The sequence below is a fragment of the Cydia strobilella genome, chromosome Z, assembly GCF_947568885.1.
Source record: "Cydia strobilella chromosome Z, ilCydStro3.1, whole genome shotgun sequence".
Classification (NCBI taxonomy): Eukaryota; Metazoa; Arthropoda; class Insecta; order Lepidoptera; family Tortricidae; genus Cydia; species Cydia strobilella.
Genome location: NC_086068.1, coordinates 33,870,265 through 33,887,671, shown reverse-complemented (window position 1 = coordinate 33,887,671; position 17,407 = coordinate 33,870,265). Strand labels below are relative to the sequence as shown.

The 17,407-nt window shown below is 47.7% G+C and overlaps 1 protein-coding gene across 4 annotated transcripts in view; it reads right to left on the bottom strand.

Annotated features, from left to right (window-relative positions):
- The window catches only part of LOC134754337 (E3 ubiquitin-protein ligase RNF13), a 96,080-nt gene that overhangs the window by 40,078 nt on the left and 38,595 nt on the right, over window positions 1-17,407 (bottom strand). For all 4 annotated transcript variants that reach the window (XM_063690613.1, XM_063690612.1, XM_063690614.1 and 1 more), the window contains 2 exons: window positions 1,262-1,364; window positions 711-816 (listed from right to left, as the gene is read on the bottom strand). In XM_063690613.1, the coding sequence (XP_063546683.1) occupies window positions 711-816; window positions 1,262-1,364 (209 nt within the window). The remainder of the gene's footprint in view (window positions 1-710; window positions 817-1,261; window positions 1,365-17,407) is intronic.

The following is a 17,407-nucleotide window of genomic DNA, read 5'->3' as shown; positions in this document are numbered from 1 at the left end:
GCTTCTAAACTATTACCTGACAAAGTATCCAACGAGAGGCGATGACAAAATTTTTTTTTTACATGTTTCGGTGACTGCGATTCCTCAACCCATCAACGGAGCGGCACACTGTGGGTGGGACGAAATTCGGCTCTCATTGACATATAAACCGAAATCGTTATTTTTATGTTTTTTTTGATTGAAATAGGTTTATCCCAGCATTATTATGGTAACTTCTGAATTTTACACGATTGAGAATGAAAATATCATGCTACGATAAAAAAAAATGCATGGAGCAGAGGAGCATTGCTCAAGAACCGCAAAACGAACCGTAATATCCTCGCAGATCGTAATACTATAAAAATGTTTGTGATTCTTGAGTAATAATGATTTCTTGTTCCTGCTCCATACATTTTTATGAAAAAAAAAAATCGTAACTCGATAGTTTTCATTCCCAATCGTCTAAAATTCATAACTCATAAGTAACCATAACAATGCTGGGATAAACTTATTTCAATTAAAAAAACATAAAATTAACGATTTCGGTTTGTATGTGAATGAGAGCCGAATTTCGTCCCACAGTGCGGCAGCTGACGTTCAGGAGGGTTCATCATACATAGCTGTTAACCACTATACGAGTTATCGGCCGGGAGGCGATTGGTTATGGAAATCTGTTCCTAGCTCGCGGTCTATTACTCGTATTATTGGTGCGCTGTGCGCTCCAGTCTCACCATTAACCCGATCATGATGAAGAGACAAATGGCGACGACGATGGCGAACGGTAGCAGCAGCTGTGTGTTGATGTCGAAGGGCGCGCCGTTCACCATTATGTAGTAGCTGCAAGTAACGAAACACACACAAGTCTAATATAATAATGAGGGTTAACGCTATTGACCAAATAGCGTTAACGATACTATTAATGCGAGTAGGGAGTAGGTACTATTGCAACTGTAAACTGACGTACATGACGTCGGGGAATACTTATCTCTTACTTTTAGGCTTCAAAAAGGATGGGGTATAATTATTAGGAAATGACATTACGTATTTGGCTACTATAAAAAAATGACCTCGTGAGGCCCAAAATATTGTACATAACAAAATTTGTTCAACTCTTATTGAACAAAAGAGGTATTCGGAAGGATATATATCTTTACGCTTTAATCATTAGTTTTTGCAAAACATTAATTAGGATAACGATCAAATAATAAAATGTATATAAACTCGGTATAGAACCCGTAGACATAAAAGTATTAAACATAAAATAAAAACCCGGGAAGCTGACCCGCAATTGTAGAGGTAGGAGTCACCGAGTGCCAGGCCGGCAATGTCGCTCACGAACACGGACGGTATGTCGATGCCCGCCGGGTGCTTCGTGGTCATAGTATCTGCGGCAAACAACGCAACGCCCTTCAGACAGAGATATATACATTAATACACCGGCTAGGCGCAATATCAAACAAGCCATTTCAGCCCGACCGCCTCACCCTCTCGTTTTATAAACTACCCAGTCACGCGCTGGTATATCAGTCAAGTTTGCAGAGATATATACATAATATATACACCGGCCGGGGGCAATATCAAACAACCCATTTCAGCCCGACCGCCCCATCCTCTCGTTTTATAAACTACCCAGTCACGCGCTGGTATGTCAGTCAAGTTCGCAGAGATATATACACAAATACACCGGCTAGGCGCAATATCAAACAAGCCATTTCAGCCCGACCGCCTCACCCTCTCGTTTTATAAACTACCCAGTCACGCGCTGGTATATCAGTCAAGTTTGCAGAGATATATACATAATATATACACCGGCCGGGGGCAATATCAAACAACCCATTTCAGTCCGACCGGCCCACCCTCTCGTTTTATTTTATTCCCAGTCATGCGCTGGTATGTAAGCCAAGTTCGCAGAGATATATACATAATATATACACCGGCCAGGGTCAATATCAAACAAGCCATTTCAGCCCGACCGGCCCACTCTCTCGTTTTATAAACTACCCAGTCACGCGCTGGTATGTCAGTCAAGTTGGCAGATATATATATATATATATACATATATATATATATATATACACACCGGCCAGGGGCAATATCAAACGAGCCATTTCAGCCCGACCGCCCCACCCTCTCGTTTTATAAACTACCCAGTCATGCGCTGGTATGTCAGTCAAGTTCGCAGAGATATATACACCGGCCAGGGGCAATATCAAACAAGCCATTTCAGTCCGACCGGCCCACCCTCTCGTTTTATAAACTACCCAGTCATGCGCTGGTATGTCAGTCAAGTTCGCAGAGATATATACACCGGCCAGGGGCAATATCAAACAAGCCATTTCAGTCCGACCGGCCCACCCTCTCGTTTTATAAACTACCCAGTCACGCGCTGGTATGTCAGTCACGTTGGCAGAGATATGTATATATATATATACACACCGGCCAGGGGCAATATCAAACGAGCCATTTCAGCCCGACCGCCCCACCCTCTCGTTTTATTAACTACCCAGTCACGCGCTGGTATGTCAGTCAAGTTCGCAGAGATATATATCTCGGAGAATGACTGAATTGTGCCATCTATCGCCTTTCATAGGCGTTATCACGCAATCATTGACAAATAGAGCAAACTAGTACACTTGAGTGGCGTTCGACGCAGTTCCGCCAAGTCGTCATAGAGTGCGCTGCGGCGCTGCCTAAACAATAGAATCCAGAACAATTGTAGTGATGTTGTCATTCAATCTTCTGATGAGAACGAACGGGAGGAGATGACGACGTTGGCGGTTCCTGGGTCTAATCCATCCAGTGTGATTTGTAAACAGTCTTGTGTAGTAAAGACTGAGTTGAATATCGTATTTTATTGAAAGCCCTCGTCATCCACGATTGACGGTTCTGATGCGCTGCCGATAGTAAGATACGCCCACGATTTCGACATATACATATATGTAGGATGCGTAGATTGGAATGTAAGGACTGAAAGAGTGAGTGAGAGAACGAACTGCAGAATGAACGATGTGTAAATGAGAGAGTGTGATGCTGAGTGAGTGCGTGCGAAAGGGATAGCAAAACGCCATCAGCAGATTTAAAAATGGTAACGTAGATTCGAGAGACTTGATTTCGGACGTTACGATGTGAGACTGTAATTTCATGTTTTTTCCAAAAATATAAGTTTTTATAATTATTTTGAATTGTTTGAGTTCGCCCGACCCACAGTTTTGGTGTCAGATGTGGGAACGGCTCAAAATTAAGTAGACTACGGAATACGACGCAAAGATGATGAGTTGAAGACGTGACCTTGACGAAGACGCTACCAGAAAACGAAGGATTTTCCTATTGAAGACAATATACGACGACTACAACGACGATTGCGAACGACGACGACGATGTCACCAAGAAAAAACCGACGACGCCAAGACGACGACGACCTCGCGGCAAATACGTGGCATGGCGCCGGCAACGGTATGTTACATCTCACCGAAGGCCTCATACCTTAGTTTACCGGTCAGGATAAGACCTACCCAGCGGCTAGGTGGGTCCAGGACGTTGAAGACAGTACGGAGCTCTGCGGTTGAACCCCATTATAGCAGTTGCTGATGGCAAGACGTTCGTTGGCGGGAACGGCATTGCTATGGTTCCGGGCGGAGCGAATATACAAGACTTGGGATGAATTTAAAGCTGCAGTTCTTAAGGAGTTTCCAGAAAATATTGATACTAAAACGATACACTACATACTAAGACAATACATGTTCACAATGAAAGAATTGGGAAAACGCGGCAAGATGCCCGACTACGTAGCATCGTACATCAAAGTACATCGTGGAGGGAATAAAATATCAAGAAGTTAATAAAATCATGTTGTACGGCGTGAGTACCTACAGTAAGTTAAAAGAGAAGATTAAAATGTACGAACAACTAAAAGAAAATATGTCTGGTTCGAGCAAAGAAAAAGAAGCTAAGTCGAGGCACGTAGATCACGAGAAGTCAAACAGGCGGCTGGCGTTTAAAAGATGTTTTAGCTGTGTAGAAATGAGTCATTCATCGGCTGAGTGTCCGCATAAAGACAAGGGTTTAAAATGTTTTCGGTGCAACTCTTTTGGGCATATTTCATCACAGTGCAAAACGCCACCAGCTACAATTTCACGTGGCAAGGACGACGGAAACGCAGTGGCGAGCAGCAGTGAAGTTGGCAACACGAAAAAACTTCACTCGAGTAACGCCGGTGGCGCCGTCAGCGGTGGGAAAAAGAGTTTCATGTGTCACGCGAATGTCACGAACTTCACTTCGGACGGCGGCCATGACGTAAGCTGCGCCGACACTCGTACTGCGACGACGAATAATAATTATCAGTGTTTGACAACTGTTATGACGACTGCGAGACCAAACATGATTAATAACAAGCCGTTGAAGCAAATCTCCGTGTGCGGAAAGAACGAAATCGCGTTAATTGATTCCTGTAGTGACATAAATCTTCTGACGATCGAGTGCTACAGTGAATTAAGTGCGCGGGAGCTTGTAGAATGCGATCCCGATGATAACATAACTGGACTTGGCGGTGGTGTGAAATGTTATGGACAAGTTTAAACTTAACTTGTTGTTAATTGACGGATATTGGTACAACGACATGAAGTTTTTGTTATTAACAAAGATAATATACCAGTTCATTTGTTTAGAATGATTATCGGGCAAGAATTACTGAAACATTGTACGACAGTGTTGGAAGACGGCTTTGTTTTGATTATACCGCGTATTCTCTGGGTGTATACCATACGTGTGGATGACCCTTCTGTTATAGGTAACGAGGTAAGCCCCGCGATACGGGAAAAGGTGAACAACATGGTACAGTCGTATGTTCCAAGGAAGACGAAAGAGGCTCCGATCAAGCTCAAGATCGTGCTCAAGGACGACATCCCTGTGGCTCAGCGGCCGAGGAGGTTGGCCCCAAGGGAGCAGCAGGAGGTAGACCAGCAGGTAGCTAAGTGGCTCGAAGACGGCATAGTACAGGTGAGTTATTCTGTTTATGCAAGCCCTTTAGTATTAGTAAAAAAGAAAGATGGTAGTATAAGGGTGTGTGTAGACTACCGACGGCTGAACCAAAAGATTGTTAAAGACGAGTATCCTCTCCCGGTCATTGAAGACCATATTGACAGACTTGCAAATGCCAAAGTGTTTAGTACTTTCGACTTAAAGAATGGCTATTTTCATTTGCCTGTGGAAGAAGAATCTGTCAAATACACTTCATTTGTGTCGATGACGAGCCAGTTCGAGTTCCTTCGGGCCCCTTTTGGCCTTTCGGTCTGCCCAAAGGTGTTCACCAGATTTATCACAGGAATTTTCAGGGACCTGATTGCTAGGGGTACTATCCTTATCTTTATTGATGATATAATCATTCCCGCAGAAAATGAAGACGATGCTGTGATCAGGCTGGCAGAAGTATTAGAGGTGGCAGCTGAGTACGGGCTGGACATAAATTGGAAGAAGTCACAACTGGTCCAAGGACAAGTCGAGTACCTGGGCCACGTTATCAAAGACGGACAGGTGTGGCCTTCACCAGAGAAAACGGACGCTGTTGCCAGATTCCCCGTGCCCACCAATACTAAACAATTACAGAGTTTTATAGGACTAACATCTTATTTTCGAAAATATATACAGAATTTTGCCATGATTGCAAAACCACTGACGGACCTGTTACGACGAGAAAATAGTTATGAGTTTAATGATGAATGCCGAGCTGCTTTTGAAGAACTAAAGAGGAGACTGGTGAGTCAGCCAGTGCTTCGCATATTTAACCCCAGACTGCAGACTGAGATGCACACAGACGCCTCGATGGCAGCGATTTCTGCAATACTTTTACAAAAAGGAGAATATGCAGAGCTGCATCCTGTGTATTACATGAGCAGAAAGACGACACCAGCTGAGAGCAAGTATACCAGCTATGAACTTGAAGGCTATAAAGAAGCCATAGAAGAAGGGTTTGGCAATAATAAAAGGAGTAAGGAAATTTCGCTGTTACCTATATGGAAAACACTTCAAGATTGTCACAGACAGCAAAGCATTTCAAATGACATTAAATAAGAAAGATTTGGTAATGTCAACGAGAGTGGCAAGGGGGATACTACTGCTGCAAGAATATGACTTTGAGATTGAGCACAGAGCCGGAAGTAAAATGCAGCATGTGGATGCACTCAGCCGAAACCCATATGTGGCAGTATGTAACGGGCCGATTCATGAACGGCTAAAGACGTCACAAGAAAACGACGATGGGCTAAACGCGATCATAGAGGTGCTCAAGAAGAACACACAGTATCAGGACTACTACTTGGAAAATGGTTTGCTCTACAAAGGCGTACAGAAGCATCTCGTGGTACCAAAGACTATGGAAACCGAGATTATAAAGAGAGCACATGAGAATGGCCATTTTTCAAAAAAGAAAATGATTGAGCTTATCAGTAAGGATTGTTACATCAAGAATTTAGAAAGAAAAATAGAAGAGTTTATAGTCACGTGCATACCATGTCTGTTGGCGGAAAAGAAGAGTGGAAAGCTAGAAGGATTCTTGTATCCAATTGATAAACAGAAGCTGCCACTAGATACTCTCCACATAGACCATATTGGTCCGATGACAGAAACCAAGAAGCTGTATTACCACATTTTGACAATTGTGGATGCATTTACCAAGTTTGTGTGGCTATTCCCAGTTAAGAGTACTGCTGTCAAGGAAACAGTAGATAAGATGATGATATTTCAGCAATGTTTCGGAAACCCGACTAGAATCATTACTGATAGAGGCACCGCGTTTACTGGCTCTCAGTTTGAGGACTTCTGCAAAGTCGAAGGTATTGACCATGTTAAGATTACTACTGGGGTACCTCGGAGCAATGGCCAGGTCGAACGGATCCACAAAGTGATGACCAGCGTTCTGACCAAGCTGTGTATTGAAGAACCGATACACTGGTACCGCCATGTAAGTAGAGTTCAGCGAGCCATCAACAGCACCCATCAGCGCAGCATTAATACTACGCCATTTGAGTTGCTAATTGGTACGAAAATGAAAATAAAGGAAGACTACGATATCTACGAACTGATAGAGCAAGAGAACAGAACAGAGATAGTTTTATGGCTATTAGAGAAGAAAATAGAAAGAAGGCTAAGGAGCAAATTTTAAAGATACAAGACGAGAATAGGAGGACCTACAATAAGCGAAGGAAGCCGAGTACACTATACACTGTGGGCGATAAGAGTCGCTATTAAGAGGACCCATGAAGCTCAAACCTAGGTTCCTAGGTCCATATTGATAACCGATTATGTGGATTGCTCGGGTGCAGTCCTACGATTGGTGTCGATGGTCACACTACGTGTGGCGCGTCCCGAACTGTCAGACGAGGATCGCTCGCCATTGCGGCGTCGGAGTGTGATTTACCTAAGCTATGCCTGTTTTCCGTGGTTTTATGTAGTAAATCCTTTATTTAATGATGTATGGTGATTTCTCCTCTAATAGTTCAGAAGCGGCATACGTAATTTACGTCCACAATATATTCTGATTGGCGAAAAAGCCGTAGTTGAACCGCTTATTGTTGTTAATCAAATGAACGCCTGTTCAAGTGATTTTACTATTATATTCGCACCATTCATCATTAAATAACAAACACAACACTTTGGTGAAGCCTTATTAAGGCATATAAAAAAAAAAGGTTCGGTAAGTCATTGATGACGGTGTACATCACCACGGTTCATGGCGTCATGCCACACTTGGACATTTGGTAAGCTATACATATATATCGTTTCGTTGGAACGATCAAGCCACGTAAGTTATAACTTGAATGTTTTATGTAAGCAGTCTAACAACTAAGTGCCATAGTGTCAAATTGTGAATATCATTACAGAATCAAGGAAAACCCGTGAAAGATTGTCTTATCCACTTAGTGTAGAGAAGTATTGCACATATGCAAACATTTTACAGCCTAAAATCATAGCTATAATGACATATAATTATGTCTACAACGATAGCCATAATTATTTACTCTTAAAATATGCAAAGAAAGGCAATAATGAAATTAGGAATCAGATTATGAATGCCAGATAAACTAGACGAATTAGACTACTGTAATGACATCATTGTCACACCATAATATTTATTCTAGAATCTAATTTTATAAAAATCATACATCGGTGACAAGTACGGAAAGTTCTATTGAGGTGTTATTAAATTGCTAATGAAATTTATCAGTCATGGTGGTCTAGTTTATGTTAAAACACTTAGTCTATGATTGTTGTTGGAAAATACTAATATTAGCAATAAAAATAATTCAATTAAATATCTTACATGTTACCAATATAAAGTTTGGTTATTTAATGTAGTGATGCTTCATGTTACTAATAGTATGAGAACTATGTGGTGTGTGATTATTAACTTATTATTACACTTTAAATATTATTGTTGTGAATGCAATATATGTAGAATTTGAGTTATTTATGCAAGGCGGACCAAATTGCTGTCATGGGTCATTTATAAGTCCATGTTAACATGATCCCTTTGAGAATGTTGTGTGAAATAAAGCATGATCGCATTATGGGTAAAGATTGTAACAGTTGCCATTTCAGATAAAGTTGTTGCCTCATTTATATTTTCACATAATAAATTTGCTTTATACTGGAGGTGTTTTACCAAGACAAGATGGGTGTCTGCATATCTCACAGAGGTCTAATCCCTGCAGAGTGATTGCACACAAATGAGTAATACTGATCTGTGTAAAAGGTTTTGGAGGTAAATAAAATGTAATCAGCCATACAAGATTGAACGAGGTAAGGCCAAATTATACATTCACATAATTTTTAAGTAATGTGTGGGAACACACTACACAAGTGAAGATACATCGATTGACACCGTGTGCTGAGGCTGAGAAACAGTGCGATTGACATACTCCGCGGTTAAGCGGAGAAACATGAAATTGCTCTGATAAGAGCAGTTTAGATTGTCCTGAGAAGGACAGTTGGAATATCCGCAACCAGGAGCCTGCAGCATCTTCATCGGACTCGTCGTGTCTTGTTTCCAAGCAGCGAGCGCGAAGCGGCGCAGCGAGGCACGGCGGACCGACGACACGATGTTGACTCCACAGCGGCCGGCGAGCGAAAGGACTCGCGAAGGCGGGCCACTCAGTTTTATAGGCGCGCCGCGCGCGCCTGCGGCACGTACCAGCGTACCTCCCCCGCGCGCCCCGCGCGGGGATATCTCTTGTCTCACTCTTCTATGTAAATACGTCTCTTTCTTTCTTTCCACCATTTTTGTATATAAACCGTGTATTCTGTAAATAAATTCATTCAATTTTTGTACATAGACAAGTGTTTACTTCTACTACAAACCTTCTGGACCTACATAGCCAGCTCCTTCGCTACAGTGGTGACCCCGACGTGATTTGAACACGCAACCTTCTGATGTACAAATTCTCACGGCGCTCGGGCTCGAATACTTTCTCGCTCGCACAGTACTGCGTCTCACCGGCCAGCCACCGAGGAGCACCGAGCGCGCACGACGATCGCCGACCGGACCGAATAAAAGCCGCGTCCGCGCCGCATCAGAGACTGGACTGCCATCGGAGCCAACCACGGACGCACCTATATTCGCACCAAGCTAATTCTCAAGTCTTTTTCGTAAAGAAAAAGGTACTCGAATCGCGCCCGGCTCGCCGGAGGGGATCACCCGCGACCCTGAGAAGCCTTCTGCTGCGAGCCCCTGCTGCGAATCCAGCCCCGGCCCCCGGAAGAGGACCCGCAGTTCGGACCGGCAGAAATGCGTCGGTAAAGGACCCAGCGAACTCCAGAAATGGAAGACGACAAAAAAGGCCCCCCCGCCCCTTCGGGGCGGGCGGGTACCCACGGAATGGAAGCCCACCAACCACCCGCAGCCCAAACACCAAAACGAGTTTTTACAACTACCCGCAGAAAAAGCAGGAAAAACACCGACAAATGCCGACCAACCCGCCGCCGCGGGACATGTGGGTACTCTGGAAAGTGCTTTTTCTCCACCACCCGCAGCCACTGAAGAAGACGAAGAACTGTTCGAGTTCACAGACGCCCTTGCATCGGACCCCGCCGAAGGCTCTCCCAAGCTCTGGCGGTCGCCCGAACCTGGCCGCACCTTTTCGCCGCTCCCGAGGGAAGCCCAGGACCGACTCTCCCCTCACGAGCAACTGGAACGTGACCGTTTCCTAGTTCTCCGTCTGGGGCAGGTCGGCTACATATCTCCTTGCATGGAGGCATGGATGGCGGCCTACATCAGGCTCCAGGGGCACGCCCTGGGCGACGACGTCGAGTTGTTGCCAGAAGACATCCCGTTCCTCCAGTTCCTGGAGGACCACCCGGCTGTCCTTCAACCTACGGCGGTCAAGAGAAAGCCGGACAGCAGCCCGCCAGAAAAACAAGACCCCAAGAGGGTCTGCCACAACATCTCGCCGCCGACTGACCCGCGACTCCGCGCTCGCCCAGGAGCCGCCCCGCAGCCCAAACAAGCCCACCCCGCCACCAGGGAAGCCGCCATCAACGAGGCCCCCATGCCGGGACCCCCTGCTCCGCCACCCTCGCCCCCCGCGTCCCAAACCGCGGGCCTGGGACCCAGCTACGCCAACGCCGCAGCCCTCCCTTCGGGCTCTGCCGAGGCGTGCGACGAGACCAACGGCAGCAAGGCTGCCAAAAAAAAAAGAGAATCTAATAAACAGCACCCAAAAAATTATAAAAGTATCAAAAAGAGCAATGATACAACGCAGCCTTGCGGTGACGATGTTGAGGGTAGAAAAAAAAATGAAACATCCAAATACCCTCCCATCGTCGCCGAAATTCTACCGAACTGGCCGAAGGTCTTGGACGACATCGCGGCGGAGCTCGGAGAATCGCCCTCTACCAGGCCGAGGGGAGAGGGCATTCAATTCGAACCGCGCACCGAGGCGGAGTACCGCCTCGTGATACGTCACCTGGCAAGACTGGAGGCTGAAGCGGTCGCGGCCATTAACGAAGCAAAGAAGAAGGGGGAGACCACCGACGTCGTTAAGCCGCTCTACAACGTCTACGGGCTGGACGATGAAAAGCGGTTTAAAGTGGCCATCAGAGGCCTCCCCGAGAAAACCCCGATTCCCAGCATCTTGAACGCCCTGGAGAAGATTGGCCACCCCGCAGAGTACATCAAGCAAATAAACGCGAGAGCGGGACGCCCGGGCTGCATATACTTCGTGCAGCTCGTGGGGACCGCTCGGGACCACGCGGAACTCTACGAGGTGAAAGAGCTTCTCCACGTGCGAGGAGTAAAAGTGGAGGCGTGGAGGGGAAAGAAGGGCCCCCCGCAATGCCATAACTGCCAAGGCTTTGGACACTCCTCGCACGGCTGCCATCGGGAACTTGCCTGCGTCCGCTGTGCGGAGCCTCACCTGGCCAAGCAGTGCACCAGGCCCCTCAACCAGAAGGCCACCTGCAAAAACTGCAGAGGCGAACATCCGGGCAACCACCGCAACTGTCCAGCCTACAAAAAGGCCTACCGCCTTTGGAAAGCCGGGAAGACTGCCCTCCTGGCCCCGCTTCGCCCTGGACCCACAACCAACGCTTCAGTCGCCAAGCCCACGGTGGAAGAGTCGGCGCCAGCAACTCTGATGGCGCCGGCAAACCCCCCCACCCAAAGGGGGGATAGCAGACTGCAGCAGGCCTCGGGACCGGGACCACAAGCGGCGAAAAAGAAGGCCAAAAAGAAAAAGAAGCCAGCAACAACGACAGCGACAGCCCAACCCCTCGCTGCCCCATCCACATCGCAAACGCCAGCACCGGACACCAGCATCGCGCCCCCAGCTACACACGACCTCGCCGCTCTAGTGGCGCAGCTCGCTGCAGTAGCTCAGGCGCTCACAGAAACCCTAAACACGCGGCCTAAAATTCAATAGGCTGCGTGTAGTATACTGGAATGCGCAGGGGCTACGATCGAAGATCAGGCAGCTGCGACAGTTCCTGAAGGCGCAGGATGTGGACGTGATGTTGGTGTCTGAAACACTCCTGCGCGCCGACGCCGCTCTCAAACTTCCTGGCTATGTAGTGTACCGAAAAGAAGAGGTCCTACCAAACGGCACTGCATACCGGGGCCTCGCTGTCATCATCCGGAGGTCCATCATACACCAACCGGTGGATTACCAGCCCCTCGACTCCTTCTACGCACTAGGAGTCGACATCAGAGTCTCGGGCCACGACCTCAGGATTTTCTCCATCTACCGGCCGGTCGGACCCGCCGGAACACTTGTACGCGACCTACTGAAGATTCTCAGTCCCCCCACGCCTGTCATCCTGGCCGGGGACTGGAACGCGAAGCACCTGGCGTGGCACGCTGAGAGGCAGTGCCCAGCTGGCCGCGCCATCTACAATGCCGCCGTGGACCATAACTTCGAGGTGTCTGGCCCCGAAGAGCCGACACACTACGACGATCGGTACGGGACCGCCGACACCATCGACTTCGTGGTCCACAAAAACATTGACGCAGCCTTCCACCAAGAGACTCTTCCCGACCTGCCGTCGGATCACCGCCCAGTTCTCCTGGCCCTGGAAGACCTGCCCATTAAGGCCATCTTTACCAAAACAAGACGCCGCACAAGCCATGGAGGGGAAACCCCAGACCCTGGCGGTCTCCACAGCAGAAGAAGTGGAGATAGCAGCCTCCACCATCACCTCCAACATCCAGGACGCGCTCAACACAGCCTCGCACACCATCCAGAGTGACGGGAGACGCCCTCTCCTGCCACAAAGGATTCTGGACCTGATAAAGCGAAAGCACGTCCTGAGGAGGTGATGGCAGACCACCAGATGCCCCACACTGCGAGCCGAGTTGAACAAGCTCGTCAAGCGGGTACAACAGGAGCTGAGCGACCACGCCGCGGAGAGCTGGGAGAATCACATCGCGTCCATAGACGGTGATGTCCCCTCCATCCACCGTTTATGCCGTCAACTCGGCACGACGCGGGACTCGATTCGCCCTCTCAAAGACGCGACCGGACAGCCCAAGTACAAGGCGGAGGACAGGGCGGAGATCTTCGCTGTTTGCCTGGGCAACCAATTCCGGCCCAACCCTGTCGGTAACGAAGAACATCAACAAGAAGTCGAACAACACCTGGAGAGATACTTTGAACAACCGCTGGGGACAGAGGAAGATCCGGTCTTCTTCACACCCGGCCAAGTGCAGCGAACTCTCCGTCGCTGCAAACCAAGGAAAGCCCCGGGCCCAGACTCGATCCCGAACGCGGCTTTGAGTCACCTGCCACTGCGCTCCATAGTGGCAGTGACTCGCCTGTTCAACGGGATCATGCGCTCGAGCCACTACCCGTCACCGTGGAAACTCGGCCGGGTGATAATGCTGCCTAAACCCGGAAAAGACAGAGGGAGACCGGAGAGTTATCGTCCGATCACCCTGCTCAGCACCCTCTCCAAGGTGTTCGAACGGCTCCTGCTGAGCCGTCTCCTGCCCTTCATCGAACCGAGACCGGAGCAGTTCGGCTTCCGAGATGGCCACTCTACGACCCTGCAGCTCACCAGAGTGCTCCATTTCATGACGGCAGCCATGAATAGGAGGGAGCACACAGCTACCGCCTGCCTCGACATGGAGAAGGCCTTCGACAGAGTGTGGCACGAGGGGCTGATCTACAAGCTGTCGAAGACCGAAGCACCCAGGCGCACCATCAAGGTGGTGGCCTCATTCCTGGCCGACCGCCGCTTCAGAGTGGCAGTAGAGAATGCTGTCTCGGAGGAGCACCCGATCCTCGCGGGCGTCCCTCAGGGCAGTGTCCTCTCGCCGGCCCTCAACGCCCTCTACACCGACGACCTCCCGGTCATCGGGGACGTCAAACTGGGCCTCTACGCTGATGACGCGGCACTCTTCGCCTCGTCTATCAACCACAAGCACGCTGCCAAAAAACTCCAGAGGTCCCTTGACGTCCTCCCCGACTGGCTCTCCAGGTGGAGGCTGTCGGTGAACGTGGGGAAAACACAGGCCCTGCTCACCGGGAACACCTTCCGACTCCCGCCGCCTCTCCGTCTACATGGCGAAGAGATCAACTGGATGCCGCAGATCAAGTACCTGGGCGTGACACTTGATCGGCGGCTTACCATGAAGCCACACGTGGACGAGGTGGTCAGGCGCGTCAAATGCGCTCGCACCCTGCTCCGTCCAGTGCTCCGTAGCAACCTCCCCCGCCGCACGAAGCTGGGGATCTACAAGACGTATGTGCGGTCCCGCCTGACGTACGCAGCTCCAGCCTGGTACGCGCTGACGGCTGATACCAATAAAAAGAGACTGCGTGCGCAGGAGAATGCGACCCTACGCACTATAGTCAACGCTCCCCGCTACGTGCGAAACATTGACATCGCCAAGGGATTGAAATGGCAGAGCCTGGACGCCTTCATAGGTCACCTCTCGAGCAGGATGTTCGAGCGCGCAGACCAATCCCGACACCATCACCTGCAGGGCATCGCGCCGCTCCACGCACGCCCGCCTGACAACCGCCGCCGCCAGCGCCAGCTCCCCAGGACTCTGGTGCCAGCAGCTGAGGAGGATGAGGGCCCCAGCAGCTGAGAGGAGCCGCAAGCCTCAAGCTGCAAGCAGGCCCAAATAACACCAAAAAGAAACACTGGCCATGACAGGTCATCATGGCCAATCACGGCCAGTCAGAAGCCACGCCCAGAATGAGGCAATGAAGAAAGACCCGCCCGTTGTAACGGGCGGCGATACGCTACTGCCCACCCCCAAAGGGATGGTAAGGCGTCTCGCCCCTCCTTACGGAGGTGCGATTGAAGAACGAGATAGGCATCAGAGACATTCAGCTAGCGACTGCCTTAGCGATAGGTACACCCTCTGTCCTTTGGCTAGTCTCAGTGGAACGGGAGTTCGATAGCCACTTGCAGTCTTCTCCCTGACCTCCCTAGGATTTAGTTAGTGCCTTGGCGATAGGTTCCCTACTGACCCTTGGCTCTTTGCAAAGGAAGTAGGCGTGCTCAACCTTGCCGACTACTTCACGTTTTAATTTAGTTAGGAAGTAAACCTGTTTTTTTGTATGAACCCTTAATGTACCTATAAGTCAATAAAAAAAGTATTGTTGACATTGGCGTTTGAGTGATCAACCCTAAACCCTACAGTAATAGTATAGCATGGTAAAAATAATAAATAAAATATTGACAAGTGAGTATTACTGATCATATAAAAATTTACTTACACAAATGAGTAGCTGCTATGAGGTATGTTCCCAACGGATTCAAATTGTCATGTACTATACACCGAATAATTAATGTGTGTTAAAATGTTTTAAATAAAATAGAACAGGCCAGCATAGCCACTAAATGCCTGTGATGTGTGACATGTACCTAATCTTAATGTTGACTGTACTATAAGAGGCTGTTAGTTCAGCGGTGAATTAATAAAAATAAGGACAATGGATATGGTTTTAAATTGTGATACTTTTAAAAGTGCTAATTTAAATTATTTACTATTCATAATCATATTTTGTTGTTCAATGAAAATTGTGTCCATCTTATTAGGACTGTCAATGAAGTCTTAGTCAGTCATGGAAAACTTAATATTGACTACTTTAACATAATCCAATAATGATTACAATACCTACTTTAATATAATTCAAGAATGATTACTGAATGCCTTCTTTCAAGGATATTAATATTTCTGAATGTGTTTCATCCCAAGTTAAGCTTCATATTACAAAGTTGATTCTTACAGTGAAATAATCTTATATCTAATTGACAAATAATAAAGGGGAATAGTATGTGACCAATACCTTGCAGTGATAGAAATCTGCGGTGAGAGACGACTGCAGGTAGTATGTTTACCAAGTTGGATGCTGTATGTACCACTATGAAAGAAGTTAAGTATTCTCAACACAAGTTCCTTGTTTTAACAAGTTGAAATATTGGGTTATTTCATGCAAGCAAATCATAGATTACTACATCCCATTTTTATTGAAAATCTGACAATGCCATAGAACAATGGTAATAATATAATGGCACTACATGTGTGTTATAATAGATAAATTATAACATTATTGGTGACATGAAGGTGGTATATCTTATATGCTTATGGAGAGAATTGACATTGAAAGATTGCTTGCTATAGCTTGTACAGTATCGGAATCCCTACACCTTAGGTCAATATTTTGATCACATGTTTTATTGACATTACTTAATTCTAATAAAACCTGTCAAAGTGTATGTGACTTATTATGTAAATGTGCATCTTGATGCATGTCAATGTAACAGAAGTCATCATCATTATTACCAGCTTATACAATGTCCCACTGCTGGGCATAGGCCTTCCCCGGGAGGGCACATTTAATTCATTCCGATCAATTATTATTTTGATAGATTATTAGAAAATAGTAAGTGAGCCATGGATAGTTGAACCGTAATTACAAAAGTTGAATCCAAACATACTATGTTTTTCGAACACAGTTATTGCCCTGAATCATAGTTTCAGAATGTACTGGCAAAAGTCTGCACGGTTGAGCGACAGTGCGAGTCTGCACGCCTGAGCTGAGCGGCAGTACGAGTCTGCACGCCTGAGTGGCGGTGCGAGTCTGCACGCCTGAGCGGCAGTCCGAGTCTGCACGCCTGAGCGGCGGTGCGAGTTTGGGCACCTAAGCGGCGGTGCGAGACTGCGCGCCTGAGGGGCGGTGCATGATTGATGCAGCCTATGTGATAGCGAGCCAACAAGACGTATCAGCTTAGCGAGCCCATGATACGAATGCTTAGCGAGCCAACGAGACGTATCAGCTTAGCGAGCCTATGATACGAATGCTTGCGAGCCAACGAGACGTATCAGCTAAGCGAGCCCATGATACGAATGCTTAGCGAGCCAACGAAACATATCAGCTTAGCGAGCCTATGATACGAATGCTTAGCGAGCCTACGAAACGTATCAGCTTAGCGAGCCTATGATACGTATGCTTAGCGAGCCAACGAGACGTATCAGCTTAGCGAGCCCATGATACGAATGCTTAGCGAGCCAACGAGACGTATCAGCTTAGCGAGCCTATGATACGAATGCTTAGCGAGCCTACGAGACGTATCAGCTTAGCGAGCCTATGATACGAATACTTAGCGAGCCTACGAGACGTATCAGCTTAGCCAGCCTATGATACGAATGCTTAGCGAGCCTACGAGACGTATCAGCTTAGCGAGCCTATGATACGAACGCTTAGCGAGCCTACGAGACGTATCAGCTTAGCGAGCCTATGATACGAATGCTTAGCGAGCCTACGAGACGTATCAGCTTAGCGAGCCTATGATACGAATGCTTAGCGAGCCTACGAGACGTATCAGCTTAGCGAGCCTATGATACGAATGCTTAGCGAGCCCATGAGACGTATCAGCTTAGCGAGCCTATGATACGTATGCTTAGCGAGCCCATGTGACGCATCAG